Genomic DNA, 26763 nt, shown 5'->3' with positions numbered 1-26763 from the left:
CACCTCTGTCTCTCTTCCCACATCCAGATGTCCTGCTGCTACTGACAATGAGGCCCAGAATGTGAGGCTACTAGCACACAGAGCCAGTTCTAGTCACACTCACTGATAATAAAAAGAGGCAAAAACCAAAGTAAAACATGCTGAATGTACTATATACTATTTATGTATTCTCTCCCTTTATACAATTTTATGCTCTGAAAGATTTCAAAGCACTAGTAAAAGAGCACTGCAATTCTGACTGAAACAAAGACACTCCTCTCTGCTGAAAGCAAAATCAAAAATCTGTTTTTTTTTTACATTACATCTTATTTAAGCACTTTCAAATCCAAGTTTAACTTAATTACTCTGCTGTTGAAACTTAAATGTTTGTGTAATAATCAATACAGTACTAGTACTCTGCTTACATGCTATTCTTCCCTTATGAAATTTTATGGGCTCTGTAGAAAGAGGAATCCAGTAAAGTCTCCAGTTTTGTACGTCACCTCTAGGTGTTTAAGAAATTTAATTTCACAGAAACCATAATCAAAGAAACATTTTTCTGAAGAAGCTGGTGAATGGCACCTAGTCCAAGCACCTACTTAAAGCACGACTATTGGCAAAACTAATTGAGGACAGGGCAGCAAAACATTTGTCTAGTTGAATCTTGAAAACTTTAAAGGACAAAGGTATACTTAATGAGAATTATTTTAATTATAAAATAGTACATTCTTATTTTACTTTTCAAACATCATCTTACATTAAACTGAACTCCTGGTTCACCGAGAAGAGGGTTCCTTCTGTAAAGTCTTTGGGTGAATTGACTTGAGGTTCATACAATAAAACCTGACGTTTCAGCTTTGGAAATGCTACAAGAGACTACAGAGAAAAGAGGGGGGGAAAGAATGAAAATAAACCACCAGTTTTTCTAAATGGAAACAATTACTTTTTAATATAGTTCACTGCTGTGCAGACTGTAGTGAGGGAGCCGTGTAGCCTTGTTTGGAGCTGCTAGAGGGCAAAGCAAAGATACTAGTTATACCAGAAAGGGAATGCAGTTTACCAAATCTTCTGAAACAGATTAGCATAAGTAAAATCATACAAATAAGTAAAACACACATGCTCGTGACTACAGAAGAGGTGTTAAGTCTAATTTATGTGATTTCTACCTTTATTCTTGAGCAAAATAATTAAAAGTCTGATAAAGCAAACAGTGCAGTTACTTTGAAGCACCAGATATTTATCAGGCGCCACTGATTTGACAGACCAGTCCCACTCCACATTTAGATAGCATATGGTCAAAAAGATCTTGCTGTTTCCAAAAGCTTTAGTTAAATAACACTGGGCAGGGAGAATGTGTTAATGTATGGGCTTTGTGTGCTCAACAGTAGTACAGGAAGCCAGCATAACAACCGATTAATTAGCAAGAAAGATGTTTATGTTTCATTTTCAAAGTGTTATCTGACAGCACTTTAAAAACACTGATCCAGCATTTCAGAGTACAAAAATAAAGAAATCTGTTTCAAGAGAAAGGGAAATACCCATAAAGTCCTCCTAAGTTCCGCATCAGGGAGCTCAGTTGCCAGTTTAAGATTTTCAAAGCTGATCTTCTCTCTGGGTCTTTGGTTCCATGCAAAAAGTACAGCTAGCTGAAATGTTGTTACCTCCAAGTCATACTGGCCAACCTCGTTTTTAAATGTTATCTGTGAACACAATGACAGTTTTCCTCTTAAGCATTTCTGGATCATAAGCTCTCTTACTATTGTAAATACACAGACAGTGTATTTACCACTCTTTACTGATACTGACATACCAAAAACTATATACTTACAATTCCATTAGACATGAGGTGATGCCAGTGTAGTTTTCGACCACTGTGATTCTTTTTATAAAATTCTTCAACTTCTGGGATGAGATCTTCTAATTCCGTGGGCAATGAGACAAACACTTTTTCAGAACTACGAGACCAGGCACCAGCATTTAAAATTTTAATATTCACAGAATCAGCTGTAGAGACAATATTGGATTATATGAATTTCCAGCTATGACAGACAGAATAACAAAATGCATGTTAATGTTTTTTTTCTACTCTAAACACCATTACAGAGGAAGTAGTAAGGTGTCTACCTACTTCAACATTCATGTACTCTATGCACCACTGGCTTTCTGTGTGCAACACAGAAATCTCTGGGTTTTTTTGCTTGCCTCTGCAGACCTCCTTATTCCCTGATGAAGCTTAAAAACTGATGCTTTTAAGTTCCTGCTCAAGAGCAATAGCAGCTTCAAAACTTGATGTTCCTCAGCTTCTCTTACCACTGAAATCTGATCTCTGAAATGTGACTGAGCTGGCAGGTAAAGCAGCACAGCATGAAGCACTCATGAAGAATGATAAGGGCCTAAGAGAAGGGGTAGTTCAGCCATTCACCTGGCTGATACTGATCCAAGCCCCTGCTTGGAAATTAACAAGAGCAGGGGGTCTGTACCTACAAGACTGCTCATAATGAAAACCCACAGTAAAATACAGAATGATATAGCTCCAGTATCAACTGTAAGAGAAAGCACAGTCTACAGGCACTTCCAAACTAGGGATAACAATGTCCTGAAGACGTTTAACCTGCAGTTGATGTAATTTTAAATTCAAGATTCAACAGAATTATTTTTCATGAAGAGAAAGAAAAAATTGCAAATTATTTGAAAATAGTACCTGGTAAAGCAAGTTTATTATTTTTGTGCATTTCTTTGAAGGCCTGGTTCAAGTCTTCAGACACTTTAATATCCTGGAACATTCTAGCCAGCTTGTTTACATAATCTGCTGGCATTCCTACTTCCTGTATAAACAAACAAAACACTAAACTATGACAGAGGCAACTATGAACAAAAAGCTTTATTTTTAAAATAATAAACTCAAAAAAGTGAAGAGCATTAAAGTGCACAGGTATCACCATTCTACAGTAACAGTTAATCTGCACTGAAGTATAAATTTTTTTGCATGTTACCCGTTAAGGGGATATGATGATTCTTTTAAAGAAATCCAAGTGCTGAAAAACGTAATCATGCATTAAGGAAAAAGTGAAATCTGAGATTTGAAGGAATGTTTAAAGCATGCAAGTAATATTCTAATCTACATAAAATTTCACAGTGAGAACACATCACTAATTATTTACATAGCTAAACAAGTACACTGCATTTTGCTCATTTGAATATGGAATATACAAAGTCTTCAGATAACCACATGCGAAATCTTTTAAAATCTATCAGTACCACTATAATTTCTCTTAGAAAATTGCAAAACTGTTCTACTTGCACAAAATATTGCAATAAAAAGAAGCGTAAGATGTCACTGAGTGGTCTGGAATTTAAGATAGAACTCATCTAAGCAAGAAGGATATCTTAAGTTCAAGACTGGGAATTAATATAACACTACAAGCAAGAGGCACATCCAAAGAAAGAAAGATGCCAAGCTACTTACTCTGAGCCATTCCACCATATTCTCCTCAATTTCACTGTCAGCTGATATATCTAATATCAGGCGTCTTGTTAAGTGAGCTTTGTGATATCGCATGAAAACATCTTTATTCTGTACATATTTAAGTACCAAAAGCTGTCAAAAAAGATTTTAATATATTTATTTGCACTGTCAATCAGACAAGTCTTCAAAAACTGATGTAATGCCACTGTAGACTATAAAATAGAAAAAGGCTATTTGACATTGACTTAAGAGCAGCTGTTACTACTTTCACAGGCATTAGCTATGAATCTTTGTATCACACCTCCAGTTTCTTCATTTGTCAACCATCAAGACCCTTTTCTTAAATCAGAAAAGACATTGACAGAGGAGACTTTACATACTGCTATTACTTTCTAGACCAAGGTTAGGGTAATGCATTATAGTCTGATACAGGCACTAATTTAGCATACTGATTTTGTGAACTGACACAGACACACAAAACACTGCATTGCTTACAAGTTTTAAACCCATACACATGTGAGGACATAATAAAACTCTATTCCCTATTATTACACCTTGTGTAGCTGTTGTTGAAGATAAAAGCCTTGACACACATAAGGAAATAAACCAAGAAATTCATTCTTCAGAATAACCAAGAAGTAGGAAGCAAAACCATACCACTTCTTTAAGCTTGGCTTCAATTTCTTCAGAAGTCAGTTTTTTGCTTAGTGGTGTTTTTCTTAGCAACATGTCACAGTAATTAGCAAGAAGCTCAGGGCATTTGGATTCAGGCTGTGTTTTTAATCCAACACTAAATAAAAGAAAAACAACATATCTTCAGACTGTATGGAATCTCACTATTCTGAAGAGTCACACTACTAACAAGACAGACCTCTCTTTTTTGATCCCCTTGGCAGGGATCCAGGTGCTGGTTATATCCTTGTTAAACTAATATAAAAATAGGCATAAGTCCTTCATCTACTTAGAAGAATAAACACTACCAAGCATTTTTAGACAGGTTCTACATCTTGGGAATCCCAGCTGCTTTTAATTTTAGAACTCAACCAATGAAGTGTTACATTCAAAGAACAGTTTGAAACAACTGAATATTGAATGGCAGAAGTATTTTAGTACAGAATTAACAAATGCTGAAGTGAAATGTTTCACTCATCTTATCAGTATGCTCTAAGCACTGGCAAAGGCTGCCCAGGGAGGTTGTGGAGTCTCCTTCCCTGGAGACATTCAAAGCCCACCTGTGTGACCTCCTGTAGGTGACCCTGCTCTGGCAGGGGGGTTGGACTCAATGATCTTTCAAGGTACTTCCCAACCCTTAACTTTCTGTGATTCTGTAATAGATGTATCAACGGCAGTTTCCTGCACTGCATTTCACAGACTGCAAACCACCTCACATTTAATGCATAGCAATGGGACAAAATTATTTTACAATATGTATGAACAGCAGACTAACAACTTGGAGATTAAAGGCTGAAAAACAGCAGACTGGTTCTTAAAAAAAGCATGCAAGCACGAGGTCATGTTCTGAACCACTGTCTGCACTGCTGAATAAAACAGTGCTAAGGTTCAATCTCTGTTTCTAGAATCAGTTTGATCAGTAGTCTCAAGGGCCCAAAACAAAGGCAGTAAAACTACAGGTAGGAAGCTGTAGGGATACTCAGGGATCCAGTGTTCTTGATCATTCTTTCACCCTCTCATCAACTAATGTAGATGGTGCTAAAACACTTTAGACAACTTGTCCATTTTAATCCATGAACTTGCAGGCTGTGTATTCTGCCCTCCTAAAGACCATCTGAAGTAAAAAGAGATTGCCAGACTTTTGGTTGTTAAAAGACAGAACCCTTTTTTAATCAGTGTATTCCCAGGTATTTCTGAATAGGTGTCTTCAAGATCTTGATAGCAATGAAAAACTACAAAATTCCATATTCTTAAGTTGAACTTAATTTCACAAATTAAGCAGGATGAAGTTTCATTTTATTGAAGCCAGGCAGTATAAGTACTATGAAGAGAAGACCACCACTATCATGAGGGTTTTTAAGAAGTCACTAGGTACAGTTTGGATAAGGTATTGATTTGGATGTTCCTGGGGAAATGAAAATGTTATAGAGACCTAAAAATTCTTCTGTCTTGCCTACATCTATACAAAGTATATAAAGCAGAGATCCCATCTTTTGGTAAGGTGTTTCTCCAAGTAACATAAGAACAGAAAGGCTACCTCCTGTCTAGACTTACCATTAGTCCAAAACCAAATACAGAAAAAGCACCAGAATGCTGACTGAATAATTATACCCACCCACCCCTACCCACAAGTCATTGGAAAGGGAAGCTGGCAGCCCAGCTACATAAGCTTTTTTTCCATAGTAAATCAAACTACAAACTGTATATAAGCAATCCCAACCACCTAGATATATTCCTTATCAAGTGGCACATTGCATGTTAAATTTTAACCATCAATTACCTGACTGCTACCTTCTCTTGGCTGAGTTAGCAGAGTAGCTACTGTAAGCATGGTTTTTCTTCTTGAGTCACACAGGTCTGCTTTATCTACTGGAAGCTGTTTAAACTAACCTGGTTAATCCTGCACTGAAACAAAAATGTAACACCCAGAGAGGTCACACTCCAGCTGGCACCAGAGGAGGCAGTTAACAGCTTGTGGATGGTTACACCAGAATCAGCCACAATTTACATAAAGGTTACTGCCTCTTCTTTCCCCCAGGACTTTTACTCAAGTTGCGACAGTTATGCAGCTCAGGTTTTTGAAATTAATAACCCAGAAGGTAATATTAAATTCCAGTAAGAAACTGACTTGTTACTATAAATAGATCCTACAAATAAATTTGAGTTTATCCAGGCTGCTATTCTCTGAACCACTGACATGTGAAGAATGTCTTACCAGTGGTTGATAAGCAACCAGAAATTCCATAATGCAAAGAACAGAAAGGACTTCTAAAGACTATTATACTTTTTGAAGTGATATTTTAAAAGAGAAGCTCCATCTCTAACAATGTAAGAGCTTTGATTCACATGAAGTTTACATGGCTTACCCCTTTTGCTTCAATGGCAATTCAAGTTTAAATATTGTAGCATCATTCACAACTGCTTTGTATGCCTGAAAAATAATTGAGATTATTAGTTTTTTGCTCAATTTTTCTCTTGTTAACATATGAAGCACAAAGTTTTTACCTCTTTAGATACATGAAACTAATATATTTTTTTACCAGCCTCTAGTTTGCTGATTTGATTTTTCAATATGAGAGTTCAAATCTCATTATTCAGTTTCCCATTAACTGATGTTTTGCGTTTTCCTCTTTTCCATTAATATCCTACTTTCCTTTAAGCAACAACTTAGAACAGTCTTGCATGGATCAGGTTCCACATCTGAAGTCATGAGACAATGCCCAAATATATAGTAAATTCTCAACATGAATTACTGAATCAGACATTAAGGTGCCCAACACAAAAATCAGTCACTGCTGTGCTCCTCAACATTATAAAGCTAAACACAAATGCAACTTTATGCATGACTAAAACACAAGCAGTTGGCATTAAGTTTCAGCAGTATGTTAGTCTGTATATTTAAGAGCAGGTTCTAGACTGAACTCTGAATGGGCACAAGGATTTCAGAGACATCATAATTACAACAGTTCCTAAACAGAAAACAAATTATCAGCAGAAACACATACCTTATCTCTTGCAGTAAGAAATCTTGGATCATCTTGAAAAGCTTCTTTAACCAATTTACTAAATCGATTAAATAGTGTAAGCAATTGCTCTACGTATTTCTCAGAATCCTAAAGTTAGAGACAAAAATAAAATAAAAAAACCAAGGCTCCACAGAATTTGCTGTGAGCCTACATGCAATTCCCTCATCTCTAATACTGTAGTATACTCAAGACTGCACACTATGAATGAGCACTCTATCTTTACTCTCTGTACTGAAGAGCTCTACAGCATCTATGCCTCAACACAGCTGGCAGGAAAATATTTTCAATAGACAAACATATACATTTCAAATATTGTATAATAACTTCCAAATAAAAGCACATCCTAATTGCAGATACTTAGGCCTCCCAGACCCAGAGAAAAAGATGATAAAAAGTGGAAGGAAAATGAACAGTGGGAAAAAACTAAATTTCCACACTGAACTACCACTCTTAGATTGAAAGTGAATTTCAAATTTCTGCAGGAAGTTCCAATTCTGAAAAAAATTATTATGCCTTTTCAGTAAGATGCTAACACAATCCTACCATGTAAGTATCCCAATAATTTAACTTACAGTTTTCTTTACTGCAAATTACATTCCTGTTTTAAAGATACAATTGAAAACAGAAGGTATAAAAAACTATTCTAAAGACATTAAAACTTTCAGGGGATCAAAATTTAATGTTTAAACACAGAACCTTCAATAATTATTTCCATTCACATGTATGTCCCACAACTAGAGATTATTTAACTTTTGCAAAGTTTTTTTGTTGATATTTTATTTTAAAACAATAGACTTACAGTAGTAATAGTTTCAGCAGCTGCTACCATATCTGCAAGTCCAGCACTAACAATATGTTCTTCCAAGTCTTTTAGCATAGGCTCTATGCCATTTGGAACTTTATCCATCAGTGAAAACATTAAATGCAACTCTGAAAGATACAAACACTGATAAAACCACCAGTCAAAGACCTGTATAAAACCCAAATATACTGCATTTCTACTTGAGAACACTGAATGTGCGAAGAACAGACAATGCAATTTATCCTTTAAAAAGGAAAAACGTTTTGAATACTGTTTTATTTAATTCTTCATAAGGTAATTCTGAAGGCAAAAAGATACTGCAAATTAATACCTGCTTATGTATATAATCTCAAAAGCTTGAATAAAAAACCTCAAAAATCAATGGCAAATTGAATTAAGTCCAGGTTCCAGATCTAGTGTAACTGCCTTAAAATGCTTGGCAAAAATGGACTGCTTTCAGATGGAAGTCTACTTCAGTTTCTGCAGGAAACTGTATGGATTCAAGATACTAAAACTAAGGTAAAAAGTTTTTTTTTCTTCATCTTTTCCCAGAGTTTATGTTTTTTCTGGAAGTTAGAAGTTCAAAAACTAGAAACTGACATGGCTTATTTGTCTATCTTGTGATAGTACTTCATCACCAATGAACTGGTAAATAAATAAATACATAAATAAAAAGGAAAAAAGAGTAAGGTACTGAAACATCACTAATCATCCTGACAAATCTTCTCATAAAGCAACATTTGGATTAAGGCCATGAGATTGAGAGAGACCACAGAGATTTTAACTGAACACAGCACAGAGCTCTGCTTAATGCAGAGAAATTAACTTATACTGGATTCTAATTATTTTTTAGATACAAAAAAATTTATAGATTTGCTCAGTTCCTGAATGCTGTATCTCTGTGAAAGGGGACAAAAAGCCAGAGGCCCTGTCTGTTTTCTCCTCTGAGATACTTTTGTCAGCAACATCTGAAAGATCCTGTCACCCTGAGGATGAAATACATATTATCATGTCTCCCAACAACTGCTGCAGAACCAAACAGAAAAGTGATGCAGGAGGACAAACAGTCCTTTTATTAAAAAATGCAAATTAAATAATGGAAACCACTTTCAACAAGAACTTGCAGAGCTACTAGAGACAGCTCACAATGGTGTAAAGGACAGGATTTCAGGAAACACGAAAAAAAAAAAAAAAGATTCTGAGGTATTCTCAGTGCCATTTAGATGTACATCACTGTAAGTGATGGCAGCAGTTTCACATATGGTAATTTCAAAAAGCTCACTCAAATTTTACTGCATCTTTTAATCTGTACTCTAAAAAACAGTGACAGGGAATAAGAGATCACAGACAAAAGGAAACAAAAATATTGATATTAAAATGTTCTACATCTGCTTTTGTAAACCAGTCATTATATGAATACTTCAAGAAAAAAAGTAGGAGTTTGCTGTAATAAGTGGTGGCAAAGGAAGACTTCAGGTTCATCCCTAACAATAGAGGAAATCCCAAACCCCAGATTCTTCAAAGACAAATTTCAAATTAACGAAACGAAGAGAACATTCCATTGGAATGTCTCTCAATACATTATGACACTGAAAAGTAAAGAAATTCATACTGTAGCTGTAGGGTACTTGAGTTCTGCTTTCATTTTGTATTCATAAGAACCAACTTTGCTTCATATTTTTGTTATGAAGTACTGAAAAAATAAAATTTAGGCCTCCAATACCCAATACTATAAACAAACAAAAATTTACTGAAGCCCAATTCTGAAGTTAGGAACTGAAGATACGAACTTGCCATTTGCAAGATATGACATCTTTGATACTTTTTAGCTGGAAAACATTATGCCCTCCTTCCTTTGCACATCAGGTAAATGTTAAGTCCTTTATATAACACAGTATTTTACAGTAATGCCCAGCTCCTAGCCAACAAACACAGGCCTTTTTTGTCAGATGCTGTTTAATAAAGAAAACATAATTAAATTCTTGGGGCAAATACCATCAGAAAGACATGCACATAAGCAAAATGAGGCAGAGAAAGATGCAGAAGAGATACTTGAGTTCTTACGTACTAAAGAGAAGTATTTTGCAGCCAAGCAGTATCACTGAGCAGACATAGGCACAAGGAAAAGGACTGTGTGAATACTTCAGCAAGTTCCTTAAGATGCTCTGGATGCTACAGATGAACCCTTCTAAAGCTCCACATTTAAACAAGCCTCCTTTTCCCAGAGGCTGTAACAAACACTCATAAGAAGTTTGGTGACTTTCTAGATTTAGCCCTGGTCTACTGCCAGAAGTCACGATCAGATCAGCATGACACAGTCCTGAGGTCAAATATTTTTTGAAATGCTAGCTTTAGAAGTGAGTATTTTCTACACTGTTTCAAGTCATGAAACAGTTTCCACATTTGCATAGAAATGAAAACTTCGCATAGATATTAGTAAAATTCCCTAGCTGCAGGATACTAAGACTTCAAAGAAAATAATTAACACGATTTCAGCTTTTACTTTTTCAATTTCCCTACTTGAATCATGACATATTAATGTCATATTGTTTTATCATACAGGACTAACACAAGACTTCTAAATCACAGTAACTGTGATTTATGGCAGCAGGATTAAATAAAAAAGCTTGAAAACTTTAAAAAGGCACACAGAGCTAACTCTCAATACCCACAGTGACATATTGGCTATAAAACCAGATTGAAAAATGTGCAGAGATTTTCTTAATTGGTTTATTGGTCCCTCAACAGTAATTAGAATAAGAAAAAATTTTCCTTGCATTTCAAAAAAACCAGTTGTGTAAAGAGATATTTCACTTTTTTCTAGGGGGAAGGGAGAAGTGGAGGTGAAACAAAGAAGAGCATTTATGTGTGAACTATTCAAATAGAATATAAGACACATGAAACATTCACCAGAGTTGGTCAACCCAAGGAAAACAGGTTGTAGGAAAAATAAAGAAAGCAGAGCACAAAATATTAATTTATTTCAAGGAAAATGAAAGCTATCCTGTCATTGAAATTAGGGTAATTTAACATACATAATTCAGAAGTGATAGAAAAAAAAAATACTAACCAATGATGGTCATTGCTTATGGATAAAATTGCCCACCTATAGGAATATTTTATCTGCGGAACACTGCCACCATCTATTAAAAACAGTAATTTGATACATCTACAAACAAATCTATTTTTATACAGTTGGTGCTAAGTTCACCCTGCACTGCTCTTGAAGCTTTACTTACTTTCTGTTTCATTTCGCTTGATCATGCCTTGGCATTCTGCTAAAATGGTCTCTTTAAAAGATGTCACCAGGGCATTGACGCAACACTCCATTAGCTGAAATATATGAAACACAGAATTAGCTCATTTAGCCATCTGAGCACCATAGTTTGATCTTTTTCAAGTGTGCCATGAGACAAAATCCAGCCTGTTCTCAACAACTGTGCTGTATAAAATGATCAATCCATTCACGGATTCATAGAAGTATGTGTAAGGTGAATGAAATCCACACAGGAAACCACAATTCTTAAAAATGAGTAGGTCAGTAAATATGGTAAATTCCCAAACCAGTAATGAGCTTAGTATTTCTGTCACTTTTCTCTCAAGGGAGCCATCACTTCTGGAACACCAACTACCCTACTTAGTTTCCAAGTATACATCCAAGAGCTAAGAATAGTTCTCATTCCAGCATACCCTATTTGGACCAGGTTGGTTGGCTTGAACAAGCCACAGATCTGGAACAAAAACTGCCTGTACATGTGAGAACCATCTCTCTTTCATCAGCCTCTTTACACAGGTTACAATTTGTAGCTGTGCAAAATGAATGATTCACAACTTAACAAAAGACATAAAATACATTTTGATCCACTGCAGAAATCTCATGTTTAAAGGGTAATTATTTAAAATAACCTGTTTCCTGAAGTAATTTCAATACAATGATTAACTATTCATTGCAGTTAAATCTGAATCATGTAAAATATTGCTCAAGGGGAAGAAGTGGAAGGAAAAATGAAAATAACTTGTATTAAATGGCATATTTCAGCCTAAATCTAGAACAGATTAATAAAACTTCTGTTGCTCCTTCTGACTGCTATGAACAGTAAATCTTCCAGATAAATGAGCATTGAGAAAGGTACCTACTGGACTGGTCAGTTTATTTTTAAACACCTTTCTCATTCACTTTTAAGCACAGAAAAAAAAAAGTATGACTCAAAATAAAGGAACAAAACCCAAACTGAATAAACATCTGCCCTTCAATCACAACTTCTTATCAACATTTACTATTAAAACAGTTTATTAATTGTAAATTGCCAGACTGTAAAGTAATGCAGATTTCTGCAAGAAAAAAATATAATGGATTATTAAAAAACATAAAATACACGGTTTCATATCAATCTACTTACCACATAGAACTGTAACACACCCAAAAATCAAAACTGCAATGTAATGAAGCTGTATAGAAATATAAACAATGTAATTTTTTCTCCACATTATACTTACTGCTTCTACAGAGTTACATTCACGCCTCGTTTCTAAATACCGTAGTGCTCTTTTCTCTTCTTCTTTTAGTTTAGCATCTGCCTGTGCAAAAGTAGAACAGCAATCATTTTAAGTACTAACACACTGAGAACAAAGTTAAAGTAGGATTTTTACTTACATATTTCATATAATTCTGTACACCGTTTTGTTGTAAATAAGAAGGAGCTTGTGTTCTATAAAATCTCTCTGTTGAATCCAAATATGCCTTTTCAAAGTTATCCCGATATATCTGAAGTTTATCTTCAGGGTTAGAACAAAGGTTAACTGCAAAGGGAAAATCCAAACTTACTCTCAAGTTTTGGAAACCTATGTGGCTAATAATTAGCAAATCTCTCATTAGTCTTGTATTAAAAGTTTGCACTGAAGAATATGAAGTATCCTATAAATGCACTTTGATCTCTAAAGGTAACCAAAATTGTCCAGTCTTTATTTCAAAAACATTTTGGTTAATTGCAGGGAAATCTTTCGTAATTATTGCCAGCATTTTTGAGATTCAAACATGGTAACCAGAAATATACACACAATTGCAAACTTTGAAAAAGAAGAAGAAAAAAAAGAAAAAAAACCCAGCAGCCAAAAAAAGTGAAAACTAAACAGCTTTTCTTAGGGCCTGCCCCTCGAAGACCAATGTCTTAATTTTAGAATTTATTTTTTTGCCCACTAGGTTTTTCTTGTTTCATGAGAACAGAGACAGTGAGCTTATCCAGCAGTGGTTTGCACTATTTAGAAAAATGTTTCCAAATGTACAGAGAAATAAAGTCCTTAACTAGAGTACACTTTTTTAAAAATTTAGAACTGTATTTCTATAAACCATTTGAGAGTACTGGCCACAAGTTTAATTCAATAGGATGCAGAAGTGTGAAGAAGAGGCAGGCAATGGTGAAATATCACAGAAGTTTCAGATAGACAGATCCATTTTACAAAGAAGAAAAAGACTGGGAATCTTAGATGCAGCCTTCATTTCCTCCTCAAACTGTCTGAAAAGTCAGAAACAGTACAGAAAGAAGCAGAGACAGAAGGTTATATCTGCAACGCTAAAATGTCTGCTTTTTGAAAACACTGAATTAGTAGTTAAAGTAGTTAAATCACTTAGAAGTTAAATATTTTAAACAGAATTGGTATCATATATCAACAACAATAATTTAAAAATCAACACAAAATTAAGAGCTAGTAATTCCAACCCTACTACCACAGTGGTCAACTCTGTATGATGAAAATTCATTTACTAAAGCAAGGAGACAACAGAGATTGGTCTGTGCAAGACTTACCATATGATTCTCGAACTCCAATAACGAGCTGAGAATCAAAAGCTTCTCCCAGTCTTTCAGCATGAACGAGCTTCATTGCACTGTCCTGAAGTCTGTTTTTTATATTTGAAAATATGGATTCATTCCATGTATCTAGCATGAGCTGTGCATTAGGAAGAAGAAGAAAAAAAAAGTCCGTCAGAAAGGTACACACAGGTAATATGTTTGTGCAAAAGAGACAGAAGAGATCAAAATCAGAAATCAAGCAATTTACATTGTAATTTTCAGGTTATACACAGCAGCTCAACTCTGCTAGAACTTGATCTTGCTCAACTTGCTATGGAAGTATTCAGCTCAGATTCTGAACTTACTTTATGTAACTGAACTGCCATGGGAAGCAGTATTTGGTTCAGGCACATGAAAAGCTCTGTCACAGTAAAACTGAATTTTGATACTATGGATAAGGAAGTTTTAAGATATTTGAAGGAAAACACACGGATAATTTTTGATGACTACATGAAAAACATCTCAAGCGTGAGAAAAGTTTTCACAAGGCACTTTTAGAAAAGTACAACAATGATGCCAGAAACAAGAAGTGACCTTCAGCAGTCAATATGAAATAGTAAGATAGGTTGGAGACTTCAGGCTTTGATGTTCCAGTCATGAGATGGTCCTAAATGGAGAGGCATGACACAATTCCATCAACTACAGTCCTGAAGAAAATCTGAATTGTTAGACACTGGTTCTTTCTCCTCACTACTTTCTCCACTCCATCTTTTTTTTTTCCTTCATTTCTTTTTTCTGCATACAGCAGAGTTAAGAATTCCATTTTGCTAGATCTTGGAGAGCCTAGTAAAGTCACATGCTTTCTCCAACAAACAACAGAAACAAAAAAGATAACTTCAGGTGACAATTCCAGTCTTTGCTGCTGTTCTCTCTTCTTTTTGTTCAAGAGTTCTAGAGGTTATATCACATGTCAAAATAAGAGGGCGAAGAAAAAAATCTTGCCCTAAGTAATGTATTTGAGCTATTTTGTTCTTCCCATCCTATAGATGGTGGGACAGTCAAAATGATCTTCAGTACCAAAGGAAAGATTGCTAAAGGAGCTTAGTTTCCCTAAAGATACCTTCTGCAGTGAAAAGGGGTAATGAATGACATTAAATTGAAGGACTTAACATTTTACAACTGCTATATTCCATTTTTCTTATAATAAAAGACTAAAGCAATTTCAAGGACCATTATTCATGGGACTCAGAACACTCTACACTCTAAACACTCGACTTTCTTTACGTGTTTGATATGAAATAGTAAAAAATTCACGGGATTCTACATGTCCAATCTTTTCATTTATATGACTGGCAGCTTGAAGGAAAAAGAGGAAATTAGGAGATCAACAGCCATAATTTAACTTAAGATGACAGTACTTAATCGGTCATCACACAGAGATTTGCCTAGGGAAATAAAATAAGAGCAGAAAAACTACTCACATTTATACAAGTATACCAGCTTCTCACAAGTAAAGAAATAACAGGTGAATTGCAGCTGCCTCCCACCCCAGGAAACAAGTCCTAATTAAAAAAACTAAACCAGAACACAAAAACACCCATGCCCTAAACAAACCCAAAGCCCAGCCAAAACGTGCTTCAATTACCTAACCAACACTGAGAAACAGAGTACAATTATTATGGAGAGGAAGAAAACAGTTTCAAAGGTTGTTCTGACCTTCACACTGAATCAAAGTGATACACCATATTACATGATTGATGCAATTTAATCTTTAGCTACAAAACTCCTTCTGCATTTTACTCTAGGCAGAACACTGTGCAGCAAAACTCTTCAATACTTATCACTTACCTTTCGAACAATACTGTCCTCTACATTAGATTTCTTGTTGCTACCTTGCTTGCCCATTAAGGTAATTTCTAACTGACAAAATGGCTTGGGCAAAATATCACACTGTGTGAAGAACTTGCGCCACTCCACTATATATGCTTTTAGCAAAGCTGTATCATCTTGATGACTCAGCACTCTCTGGAGGAGGAGGGAAGAAGAGGAGGTAATTTTAAAACACATTTTTACACAAAATAATGATTGACTTTGCTTATACTGAAACTACAGCCCAAATAAAATTCAAATATACAGATACTTAAGTGCCATTTAGTTTAGGGAAGAAGTTATCAACCCATGGCATATGGACCATTTCTAGAGTAGAGAAAGGTATCAGCAAATAAGTAAATTGTAAGTTTACATTTTCCAAATGAGCTTTTTTTTTATCTTTTACACTATCTGCAAGTAAAAAAGATTAAAACCTTTGGCCTAAAGGCTTGTTCTTTTAATTTACATGTCTCTTTTGCTATGCATTTTATAAATGCAAAATTTCCTTTGAATCTACTGATGACCTCATTTGTTTGAGGGGAAGCCCATAGAACTGGACTGCTAGGCTTGCAAAGTCAATAGCACAGGTATTTCTAGGACACCACTAGGCTTATTTTAAAGCCATCCATGAACACATCAGCACAGCACTGAAGCTAGACAAATTAAGTTTTTTCAGGCAATAATTTCTTATAGAAAAATTTTCCTCAAGAGATTTTCAAGTGGAAGAAGATTCCATAAGTATTGTTAGAACCATAAAAACAATGCTGCATTGGGTTTTTTGTTTGGTTGTTTTTGGTTTTCTGTTTGTTTTGTTGTTTTGTTTTTGTTTTTTTTTAAATAGCAAAAATCATTGCCTACCCCCGTTTTAAGGACCATGAGAAAACAATAAGCCACGGCAAATGCTCAAGGCTAAGTCTTTTTGTCAGTAGAGATTTGCAGGGCAATTGATACCCAGAACATCACAGAATTTCAAACACAAAAGGACTGTATTTATATTCAATGAAAGTCAAAAGTGATTATTTTTCTAACAATAATAATAGAAGTTATGAAACATTGAGGACTTACTGCTTGTGCCTGCTTAATAAAATCAAGGATGTCTTCCTTCAGAGCCTGGTGTATTTTCGCTGGACCTTTATCATCCCACAAGCAAACTGCATGTACATCTCTAGAAAACAATTTATCTGTCTTTTAGTGACAGCTACTCAAGGTTTAATGCTGTAGTGTATGAGGCTGAAGAAATCCTAAGTGTATCTAAGAAAATAATATATTTTCTATCTAACTGTCAAACAACACACAGTGAGATTCCAGCGAAACATGCAGAAAAACACACTGGGAGAAGAGACTGAAGCTGTAACATCCTGGAAACAACAGCAGCCTATCTAGGAAAAGGCTAGGGTCAAGAAGGAGATGTACAAGCCAATTCTGTTTTCAGTCTCTATTCAATAATCCTTACTGCACTAGGGACAATTTTAAAGCTTTTCTTTGATGAAAACAGAAACCGCTTGCCAGTAGAAGCATTACTCTCAGGCCATATTATTTTTAAATTTCTCATAATCATGCAGCCTTCTCTTACAGTTTCACAATCCAAGCCCTGCAACATCCTTGTGCTACAAAGGAAACAGACCTTTCTGGTGAGAAACCTAAGCTCAGGATGCATCAGGTAATTTAAAAGATGTTTTAATTATTTTAATAAGATCATGATAGTGGTAGCATTTTGAAGTTAAACCCTACTGCAAAAAAGCTATCAAACAGCACTGTGAATGCAAAACTCTGGTAATAAGTTTTAATCAACATTCAAAAAAATGCCTGTTTTTCCTGGCTGACAGTCCAGCAAGTGTAACTTAATTTCTACTTTCTTTTCATACTAAAGACTAAATAAAACAAATTATATATAACATGACCTAGCAAGTCTTTCTTTGACTCATTAATTTCTTATGGCTCTTCTTCCTACTACTAATAAGGCCACATCTTTGCAGGAGAGCAACTATTTAATCTAAAGGTGTGACTTTCTTCCTGAAATCAAGTTATTTCAATACAAAAGCATCTTTTTTTTAGTCCAACTGAAAAGCCAAAACTTGTAAAGTGTCAAGTTCCTGTGACACAGACCAAAGGTGCTGGCCCAGGATTTAGAGGAGTCCATCTCAACTGTGAGACATGTGCAACTTTCACGTGCAGAAAAGGTACTGCTGTATTTAGAACACCAGTTTCCTGACAGCAGTGGAAAAAGTAATACTGGATAATGATACTCAAAGGGCAGGTAGAAGACGCCTACAGATTTTGAATTTTAATTAAAAAGCTTAACAAAGAGCACTGTCTTAAAAAAAGAATCCAGGAGAGTGGGATCCTTTCCCGCAATATCCCTAGTTTAGCTGTAAAGTTACTTAAGTTCTATTCAATAATTCAGCTACAAAAAATTTAATAGATGAAAAATTTCAATACTAATGCAGAATTATTGAACTACTTATTAAAATTGAAAGCAACAACTGAGAACTGAATTTGTACCTTAACTATATCACATCTTTAGCAACTACTGTAGCCATGACATGGTAAGATATTAAAATTATGTGATAAACTGTGTCCTTCTGGTTGGTAGAAAAGTGTGTCAGTAAGGTGGGTGTAAAAAGAATCACCCCACCTTCCTCATCAAAAAGAGAAATAAAGATACATACTGCAATAAGTGTGTTTAAATAAAAAACACTTTTGTGACAGATTTTATAAAGCAAAAGAGACTGCAGATTTAAGCTACAACTGTATCAGAGAAAAAATATCTATGTTGAGACAAAGACTATTTTAGATATACTTTTGATAAATCTGCTTTAACTCACTTCCACATTATACTGGCAAAGGTCACACAATGTATTTGAAGAAAATCCTCACCTAACAGGAAGCAACTTCTGGCTTGGAAGGATAACAGCAAGGTTTTTAGAAAGCACAATAATTCAAGTGTTGTCAGAGAAGTATTATATATATTATTCTTAGAGTACAAAACTATTCAAATTATGCCAGTTAAACTACATTTCCCTGCTTCAGTAGCATTCTTAAGTTATTTTAGAAGAAATAATTCAAATCAAAATAACTCAAACTGCCTTTGAATTAACTTACTGACAAAAGTACTAAACATTTTCTAATTGTAACAAAAGCTTTGTGAGCAGATACAAAACTTGTTTAGCTGAAGTCAAAAGAACTGCTGTTCCTTCTCCATCACATTTGAAAATGTGAATCTCAGCAAAACTCTAATTTTGCACATTTACACTTACCACTTAACAGAACTTAAGCTAGTACTTTTATCCTGTGTGTTCCCAGAGTCTTTGTCAGATATGTGACTTCTGTATCAGTAGTAGTACCATAACTGTATTTCCATTATACAGAAGGATGCAAGATGAAGAATTACTTACGAAAAGAGATCAAACCATTGCTGTTTTGTGACAGACTCCTGACGAAGAAGTTTCAGAACAATAGGGCGCATGAAATCCCATTTGTCTTCAAACTGAAGTGAACCTTTATTCTAAAATGAAAAAAAGATATTGTTAATAGAAGTTTCTTATTTAAAGTTATCCTTAAGGATCACAGTTTCTATTGTTAATGTAAAAATATCTTTTTCCCAGAGATGTCTCAAAAGCTAGCATGAATTACAACACCATAGCTGAACACTTTTCACAGTATTATTTTTAAAAGTGACAATCATTTATTTCTTAGAGAAGCAGATCACCAAATTCTTCCTTTATTCACTGTACTAGCTACCATGCAGTAGTTCCAGCAAGTTCTAGTGAGTGTTCTTCACCTGTTACTTAAGTAAAACATTGACAACATGAATGACACTGTCAGCTTTGCTGCCCCAGCCAAGACTCATGTAATGAAAGTCATGAGGCAGAGTTTCAAACCCTTCTTGAATAAATTACCATGATCAGAATGGCAGCCAGGAATCAGAAGTGCCCGTGGATGCTACTATGTACCTTTTTTTTCCTCCAGTATGCATTTGCCATCTGCAGCAAAGAGGGAGGAAGGAAGCATAGTAACATAGGAGCTCCTGTACCACCAACTCCCTTCCTGTGGGTTAACTGGACACACACAGTCTGACAGCCAAGACTATGGTTGGTGAAGGTAAAAACCATTTACACAGTCCTGAAAAATCTAATTTTTTCAAACTTATGGTACAAATTAAGAGGAAAGCTAAAGAAATTAAGTGCTCCCGTATCATTCTGAAAAATCTCACTGTAGTACACAGGCTGATTTCCAATATTAAAAGAAACAAACAAACTATAAAACACAAAAAACTTTACAAGAAAAATATTAGTACTACTGCATATGTTGTAATCCTATTTGCTTCCTGCTCCACATTTTAAAAAGAAAAAAAAGCACAATTAAAAAAAATACTCACTGAGATTTCTGTGACAGACTACTGGTTGAGTTATCTGCAGTGTTACATTCCAATGCACTTTTTGCTTTTAAACAAATCATTGTTTTGGGTAGTGATACTATATTTGACACAATTCACTTCTAATATAGCAAATAATACAGTCTAACTACTTGAAATTCTGACAAGTACACAATTCTGTCTACACCTCTTCAGCTATACAAGCACAAGCAACACACCAGGTTATCTCAGCCATTTCCTTCTGAGTAATTTCTACGTGGAAATTTACAATTAAATCTGCTATTTAATAGTCAGAATAAGCAGAGTGTGGAAACTGGATCCCCTGCTGCTCTTAAGTGCAAAGATGTCTCATCTTCAAGTTATAAAGATGCAACAGGCATATCAGTAACCGTTTTTAAAGCAACAGCACCTGTAAGCCTCTCAGCATTATCAAACCATTGCAGTGAGTACTGAATTTGGGTCTTGTGGAAGCAGCCCATTAAATGAAGATCAGTATTGTCTAGAAAAAAATACACAAAACACCACCCTTCCCAGGCCTCCGCCCTTCCCCTTCCCTCCCTCCCGCAAAAAAAAAAAAAAAATCAAAAAATCAAAAAAACCCCAAGCCAACAAACAAAGCGAAAGAAAGAAAAAGAAACTGTTTTCCCATTCAGAGAGACAAGTTTCCCAGTTGTCTTCACCAAAAGAGTCGTCAAGCACTGGAACAGGCTGCCCAGGGAACTGGTGGAGTCACCATCACTGGAGGTATTTAAAAGACTTTTAGATGTGGTGCTTAGAGACATAGTTTAGGGCCCTTTCCAATCTAAATTGTTCTACAATTCTTCCACTATAAAAAAATAATAAAAAAAAATAATTTGAATGCATCATCTTTGAAAATAATCAAATACATGACTCTCCCACAGAGCTAGCTTTATATTTATTCCCTAAGTTTTGATGAGTTGCACTCATTTTTCCTATTCCTTTGAAAATAATTAGCTTCTACTTGGAGATATAATAGAATGGTTTGAATTGGAAGGGACCTTAGAGATCATCTAGTTCCAAACCCCCTGCATGGGCAGAGACTCCTCCCACTATACCAGGTTGCTCAAAGCCCCATCCAACCTGGAATTTCTGTTCCCAGTCCCTCTCTGCAGGATAATGAACTTGAAAAACCAGCTGCTGAACAGTTACAAGTTCCAGAAAAGGAACTATCAAATAAGTAAAATCAACTTCCTCCAAAGTTTTCCTTTGGAGTGAAACTTAAATCTTTTAAGTTTCCTGGAAGAGGTAAAAAGCCTGTTCTATAATTCTGGAGAAGTGCAATTCAGTCCTTCACTGAAAATAGCTGAAAATAAAAAGCAAACGTTACACCTTTGTGAATATGACTAGTTTCACTGTAAAACATGTTCAGGGAGAATTAAAAACACCAGTGTTTACATGATGTTTATATGATTTAGATTGTAATTAATTATTTCATGCTAAGAAGCACACATAAAATTTGTGCTTCCGTTGTAAAGACTGCATATTCACTTTTCACAAACACATACCCACCTACAAGAATTCCTCAAGTAAAGCCTGGCAGAAAATGCCATAAAGTAAGTTTAGAACTTTGTTTTCCCCACACAGGAGTAAAAATTCACTCATTTATTTATTTACATTTCATCCTTTATTCCTAAATTAATTAGAATGGGAAATTAAAAAAATATTAAAGACACCACTCAACTAAACTATTCTTTTATTTAATTATTGAAATTGTTTATACAATTCAACCCCTAACCTTACACTCACTAAATTTACAAGAAGAAAGGATGCATAATACCACCTACTGTCTGTCATTCACAATCATGAATCTTACCCCTCTTAGTGCACTTATAATATGAGGTCCAACAGTGGTAATTCCTCGTTGTTACCAAAGTCACGGAAACACAAGTGACCCTGACAACATGAGGAACCCATTTTCCACTTTGCTGAGTCACCCATAAATCTATGCAAATTCTGAGCAGTATTTCCTGGGTAACTTTTCTTTCTGAGCTTATTACCTCATGCCACAGTTGCCAAGGTTAAGTAGGAAGGTAAGTCACACCACCTTGGATAAAATAAAATTTCTCCACTTACCAAATCTCTGAAAACATGGATTATGATTGATAGCCATACCCTGCCTAAATAACCACTCTAGGAGTTTAAAATGTAATACTTTGAAAAATAATTCCACTTATGAAATACATTGTGCTTCAAAAGTCACTTCACTAGACTTGCCCACAGAGATTAAAAGTTGCATTTTAACATCAAACTTTACTTGAATCATACATTACTTCACACACTATACTGAAATATTTACTAGAACTTTACTCTTTCCTGTTCTACACCTCTGCATAAGCACCTAAACACAACATTTTTGGACAGCAGATTTAAAAAAATCTCTCAGACTTTGCTGGTGGATATTATGTAGAATTAGTACAATGATGCAAGTGAACTGCTACGCTAAACAGTTTTCCTAATCTGGTAATTACCACACAACACAAAATTCTTCTTAAATTTAACAAAAGCACAGCAGAAGAGGGTACAGAATATGGGATAAGAGCCTAAATAAATGTGGAACATAACAAGGCAAGGCAATATAACAAGACCTCCAACCTACTGTCCCTCCAAACCTTGAAATGTCTATTTGGACATCCAGCTTCTTTTACTGTGTACTCTTTATATTTCAGGCCACATACAAATTCAGCTTTGAGATGACAGATGCTCTAAACAGTATCTTAAAAAAAGCAACATCCTCTGTGTCTTACTGTACAACTCATCTGCACGTGTCACATCTTCACCTTTACTAATTCATCATTTTCAGTCATGATACATATTCAGGCTAATTCACAGAGGGATGAAGTACAAAATATGAGGTCTGAACCTGAAGTAACCAAGAAAATTCACCATCTTATTACTAAACATTAGTGTAATGGTTGTAGCAAAGATACTACACAAAGCAGCAAAGCAGCCATAGGGAAAGCTTTGCTATGTAACTAACTAATGTGAAACATTCCTTAGTTTAAAATACAAACTTAAAACACAAATCTGGATATGTGTACTTTAAATTGAAGAATTCAAAAACTTCATGTGAGTTTCCAGTTATTAGTGACCAAAGCCTGAGATCAAAAAAGAAAAAAGAAAAAAATTGAAAACAAGGCCAAAGTAAATAATGATTCCTGTTTCACTTAAGTCTCCAGAAAATCTACTGCTTGCTTTGCTTCTCCCTCCCAATGGCAGGCTCAAGCTGCAAATCATCTGGCAAGGACACACTCTTGAATTTGCTGGCAGCTCCAGTAGAGCTCCACAAGTGTCAAGATCTGCTAGTATGGATATAGCTACTGGTTTTCTTGTGCTGCAATAAGCTGAGGTGCTTTCAGTTCTAGAAACTGCAGGAAAACTTGTGGATCTTCATGTCGTGCCAGTGAATTGGTTTAGACTATGTTGTCACTGCAAAGGATACTGTTTAAAAGTCCAAGACATTCCCTGAAATGGGATCCCATTTTAAAAGTGCCATTATCATATGTATGTTGAGAGAAAAAACTCCAGGGGACTGATGCAGCAATGGCTCAGGCACCAGAAGGAAAGCCACATGGGAGAACAGTTCTGCTACAGGTAGGGTACATACCAGCTTACCACGTTAACAGCTCACTCTTACTAAATGCTTGAATATTTTCATACCATCACAATTTGTTGTATCTTGTCAGGATTCAGCAGGGGAGTGGTTATTATAATTTTGCATTTAAAGAAGGCTCTCTGAAAATATGCTTCTCACTGAAGAAAATTATTTACAATAGGAAAACTATGCACTAATGGAGTTTAAATTATGCCCTTTAAAATTATGGCAGTCAGATCTGGATTCAGATGGTATCTGTGTCACTAGCATAAGAAAAAATATTTCACTTCATTTTCCTATGTAGAAAGACAAACAAGGAGAAACCAGACCCCAGAGAAAACTAAGTTTCTATTTATCCTAGCAAAACCAAGACTTGCCTAAACCCAACTTAGGTTGGATTATTCAGGCTTACTTGGAAAAGATACAGGAAATCCTTTCAGATTTTAACACATAGCCTTTCTTATCCAGGGTTTTTTACTGTGAAGAGCCACCAATTTTTTCTCACTAAACACTGAAGCAAAATTAGGTTTCACAGCCTCAAACAGCATGAGGCACTGTCAACCAACAATAACATGGAATCAACAGTTTGCTACTCTGAGAACACTCTGATGAGCAGAACTGGGGAATGAAAGACCAGTTCTAGTTCCAGTTCTTGCACTGGTTTATTGTGTCGTTATAAACAAAGTCAAATCACTGTATAATCCTTCCTTTTGTAATCCAGGATACCTCACTGTCTTCAAAAAAATCACCAATTAGTTAGTTTTAGCATGTAAAAACACTCCAAGTCACCAGAAAGGCCTGCTTTAGAATAGTTATCTCTGCAACATTTTTCCTAAAACACAATGTACATATGGACCTTGTCAACAGAAAATGTTGGTGATTCAAAGGACGGCTGCAAAAATATCAACTAGCTAACACAAAGGCTTCAGTTCTGTAAGTCATCTTGCAGAACTGAGGCCTTTGACTCTATTTTCACTTACTGTACACTTATTCTTTCAGAAAAGCTGAAGTGGAATGCTGACAATCCTCATAGGCCTATGCTTCTTCTATCTACTACAGGCTACACAACTACACGTTTTTTTGAAGCACAAAATGGTCTTTCCAGAGATCCTTAACATACAGCAAAGAGATGAACTAGAACATGAACAAACATGAACTGTCTGAGCCTTGCTCTGAAAAAAGCACATTTTTTCTTATGGGATGCTATCTTTTTTCACCAGTGTTTTTGGAATTTTGTATTTTCATTTAAGTCTTATCTGCTTAAAAATCTAACTACCCACTTTGGCATAAAATACATGGGAGAACAAAATAAAATTAATTTCAATTACATTTCAATTTCAATAGAAGATTTTAAGAATATATATTTAGTACTAAAACCTTTTTATATATATACAAGGAAGGCACAAAGCTATCAATTATTACTCATTTCTTCACTCTGAATGTCTTAGTTTCAGGCCAAATCTATATACTCAAAACAGGTCACATTGCTAAAATGTAAGCAGCTCTTCTTCAGAACTACATTAATTATAACACATAGCTCTCAATATTTTTACTTCTGTATTTCTATATATATTAAAATGCTACCTGATAAAACTAAGCAGACAGCCTTCACAAGGCCTTCCACCCTAACTACACTGACGTTCGAGAAACATTTACTGCATGCAGCACTAATACTTGCTTAAAGTCGGCCTGTCTGCCGTATGCTGGCATGGCCTCAAAGGCCACATACAGCCTGCTCCCCGACACATGCCACAAGTATGAGGACAGGCAGCCCTGAGCTCGAACACTGGACTGTCACACTGCGAACTTCTGTTCAAACCTGCAGCAGCTTGGGGTGACTGACATCCCTCGCCAAACACCGGGAAAGTGCTTGAAAACGCCTGACTACAAAAGCAAAGCAGAACGTAAGCAAAAGGCCTCCCAAGAGTTTTCCTTTGCAGAAAAATGGTAGGTAACAGCTGGAATATAGTGGCAACCCAAATAACATCACCTGCCCACCGCACAGGCATCTTCCAACTCTTTGTTTAACTTAAAACTCATTTTCCGTACACCTAGACCTTCTTAAATAAACAAAGGGACGATACCGTGCCCTGTCTAACAGCTCGACGCAACGCTGTTTCCCAACAACGCGTGTTCGGGAAGGGAGAGCCGGGGGGAGGGGGGTGCCTGCAGCCAAAGGGACACGGGCCGGGCCGGGCCGAGGCCACCGGTTCCGCACCCAGAGCGGCGCCAAGGCCGTTCACCTACCGGAGGGACGCCGGTCCCCCGCTCCTAGGGAACGGCAACTTCGGAGACCGGCGCCCGCGGCCTGCCCCCGCCGGCTGCCCGGCCCGGCCCGGCCCTGCCGCCCTAGCCACCCGCAGGGCCCAGCTGGCGGCGGGGCAGCCCCGGCCGCTCCGCTCCCGCCGCCTCTCTCCTCACGCAGGGCCCGGCCAGGCCCCGTTCTCACCTTTAAGAGATTAGACGTCGCCATGATCCCCCCTGCGGGGCCTCCCCGGCCGGCGGCGGCTCCTCTCCCCGAGCTCGGCTCGGCTCTCTCCGGCCGCTGCCGCTTTACATGGCCCCGGGCCGCCCTCCCGCCCGGACGGACCCGCGGCGGTGGCAGTAGCAGCGACACCAGCTCTGGGCAACCCTGTCCAGGGGCAAGACCGACGCCAGACTCGGGGCGCTCCGCAGCGTGACCGGCCGGGTCCTCCGCACGCAGCCGCCTCTCAGAGCCTCATGGCGGCGTCCGCCCAGGAGGCGCTCGGCAGCAGCCGCGGCTCCATGGCAGGGTCCGGCCCACATGACACGGAGCCGGCCCCGCCGCCAACCGCGGGCGCTGGGGCTGCGGCCTCCGCCTGCAGCGACCCCTGGCGGCCCGCCCTGCCCCGCCGCCGAGGCGCCCCGGCGAACCCGTCCCGGGCAACCGAGCGGTGAACTCGTCCCAGGGAACTCGTCCCGGGGAACCCGTCCCGCCGACCCGACCCGGCCAGCTCGTCCCGGGCAACCGAGCGGTGAACTCGTCCCGGGGAACCCGTCCCGGGGAACCGACGGGGGAGCTTGTCCCGCCTACCCGACCCGGGCTCCCGCTCTCCGCCGAGGTGACTTTGCCTTCAGGGCACCGGGGGGACGCGCCCCGGCGGGCAGCACCTTCAGCAGGGGCGGCCTTTGGGCAGCTCCCGGCTGCGGT

The 26763-nt window shown here is 37.1% G+C and overlaps 1 protein-coding gene across 1 annotated transcript in view; it reads right to left on the bottom strand.

The window, feature by feature from the left end:
* Nucleotides 1-26378, bottom strand: part of CUL5 (cullin 5) — a 31934-nt gene extending 5556 nt beyond the window's left edge. The window contains exons 1-17 of the mRNA XM_071734856.1: nucleotides 26041-26378; nucleotides 18999-19108; nucleotides 16669-16768; nucleotides 15583-15759; nucleotides 13750-13891; nucleotides 12600-12745; nucleotides 12443-12523; nucleotides 11185-11278; nucleotides 7943-8073; nucleotides 7123-7230; nucleotides 6484-6548; nucleotides 4103-4235; nucleotides 3446-3577; nucleotides 2681-2804; nucleotides 1808-1983; nucleotides 1518-1679; nucleotides 737-855 (exon numbers count right to left, since the gene is read on the bottom strand). Coding sequence (XP_071590957.1) covers nucleotides 737-855; nucleotides 1518-1679; nucleotides 1808-1983; nucleotides 2681-2804; nucleotides 3446-3577; nucleotides 4103-4235; nucleotides 6484-6548; nucleotides 7123-7230; nucleotides 7943-8073; nucleotides 11185-11278; nucleotides 12443-12523; nucleotides 12600-12745; nucleotides 13750-13891; nucleotides 15583-15759; nucleotides 16669-16768; nucleotides 18999-19108; nucleotides 26041-26064 — 2024 coding nt within the window. The 5' untranslated portion in view covers nucleotides 26065-26378. The remainder of the gene's footprint in view (nucleotides 1-736; nucleotides 856-1517; nucleotides 1680-1807; nucleotides 1984-2680; nucleotides 2805-3445; nucleotides 3578-4102; nucleotides 4236-6483; nucleotides 6549-7122; nucleotides 7231-7942; nucleotides 8074-11184; nucleotides 11279-12442; nucleotides 12524-12599; nucleotides 12746-13749; nucleotides 13892-15582; nucleotides 15760-16668; nucleotides 16769-18998; nucleotides 19109-26040) is intronic.
* Between the last annotated feature and the right edge of the window lie 385 nt (nucleotides 26379-26763).

The sequence above is a fragment of the Heliangelus exortis genome, chromosome 1 (assembly GCF_036169615.1).
Source record: "Heliangelus exortis chromosome 1, bHelExo1.hap1, whole genome shotgun sequence".
Taxonomy (NCBI): domain Eukaryota; kingdom Metazoa; phylum Chordata; class Aves; order Apodiformes; family Trochilidae; genus Heliangelus; species Heliangelus exortis.
The sequence above is the reverse complement of the archived record's forward strand: the minus strand, read 5'-3'. Positions and strand labels throughout refer to the sequence as shown.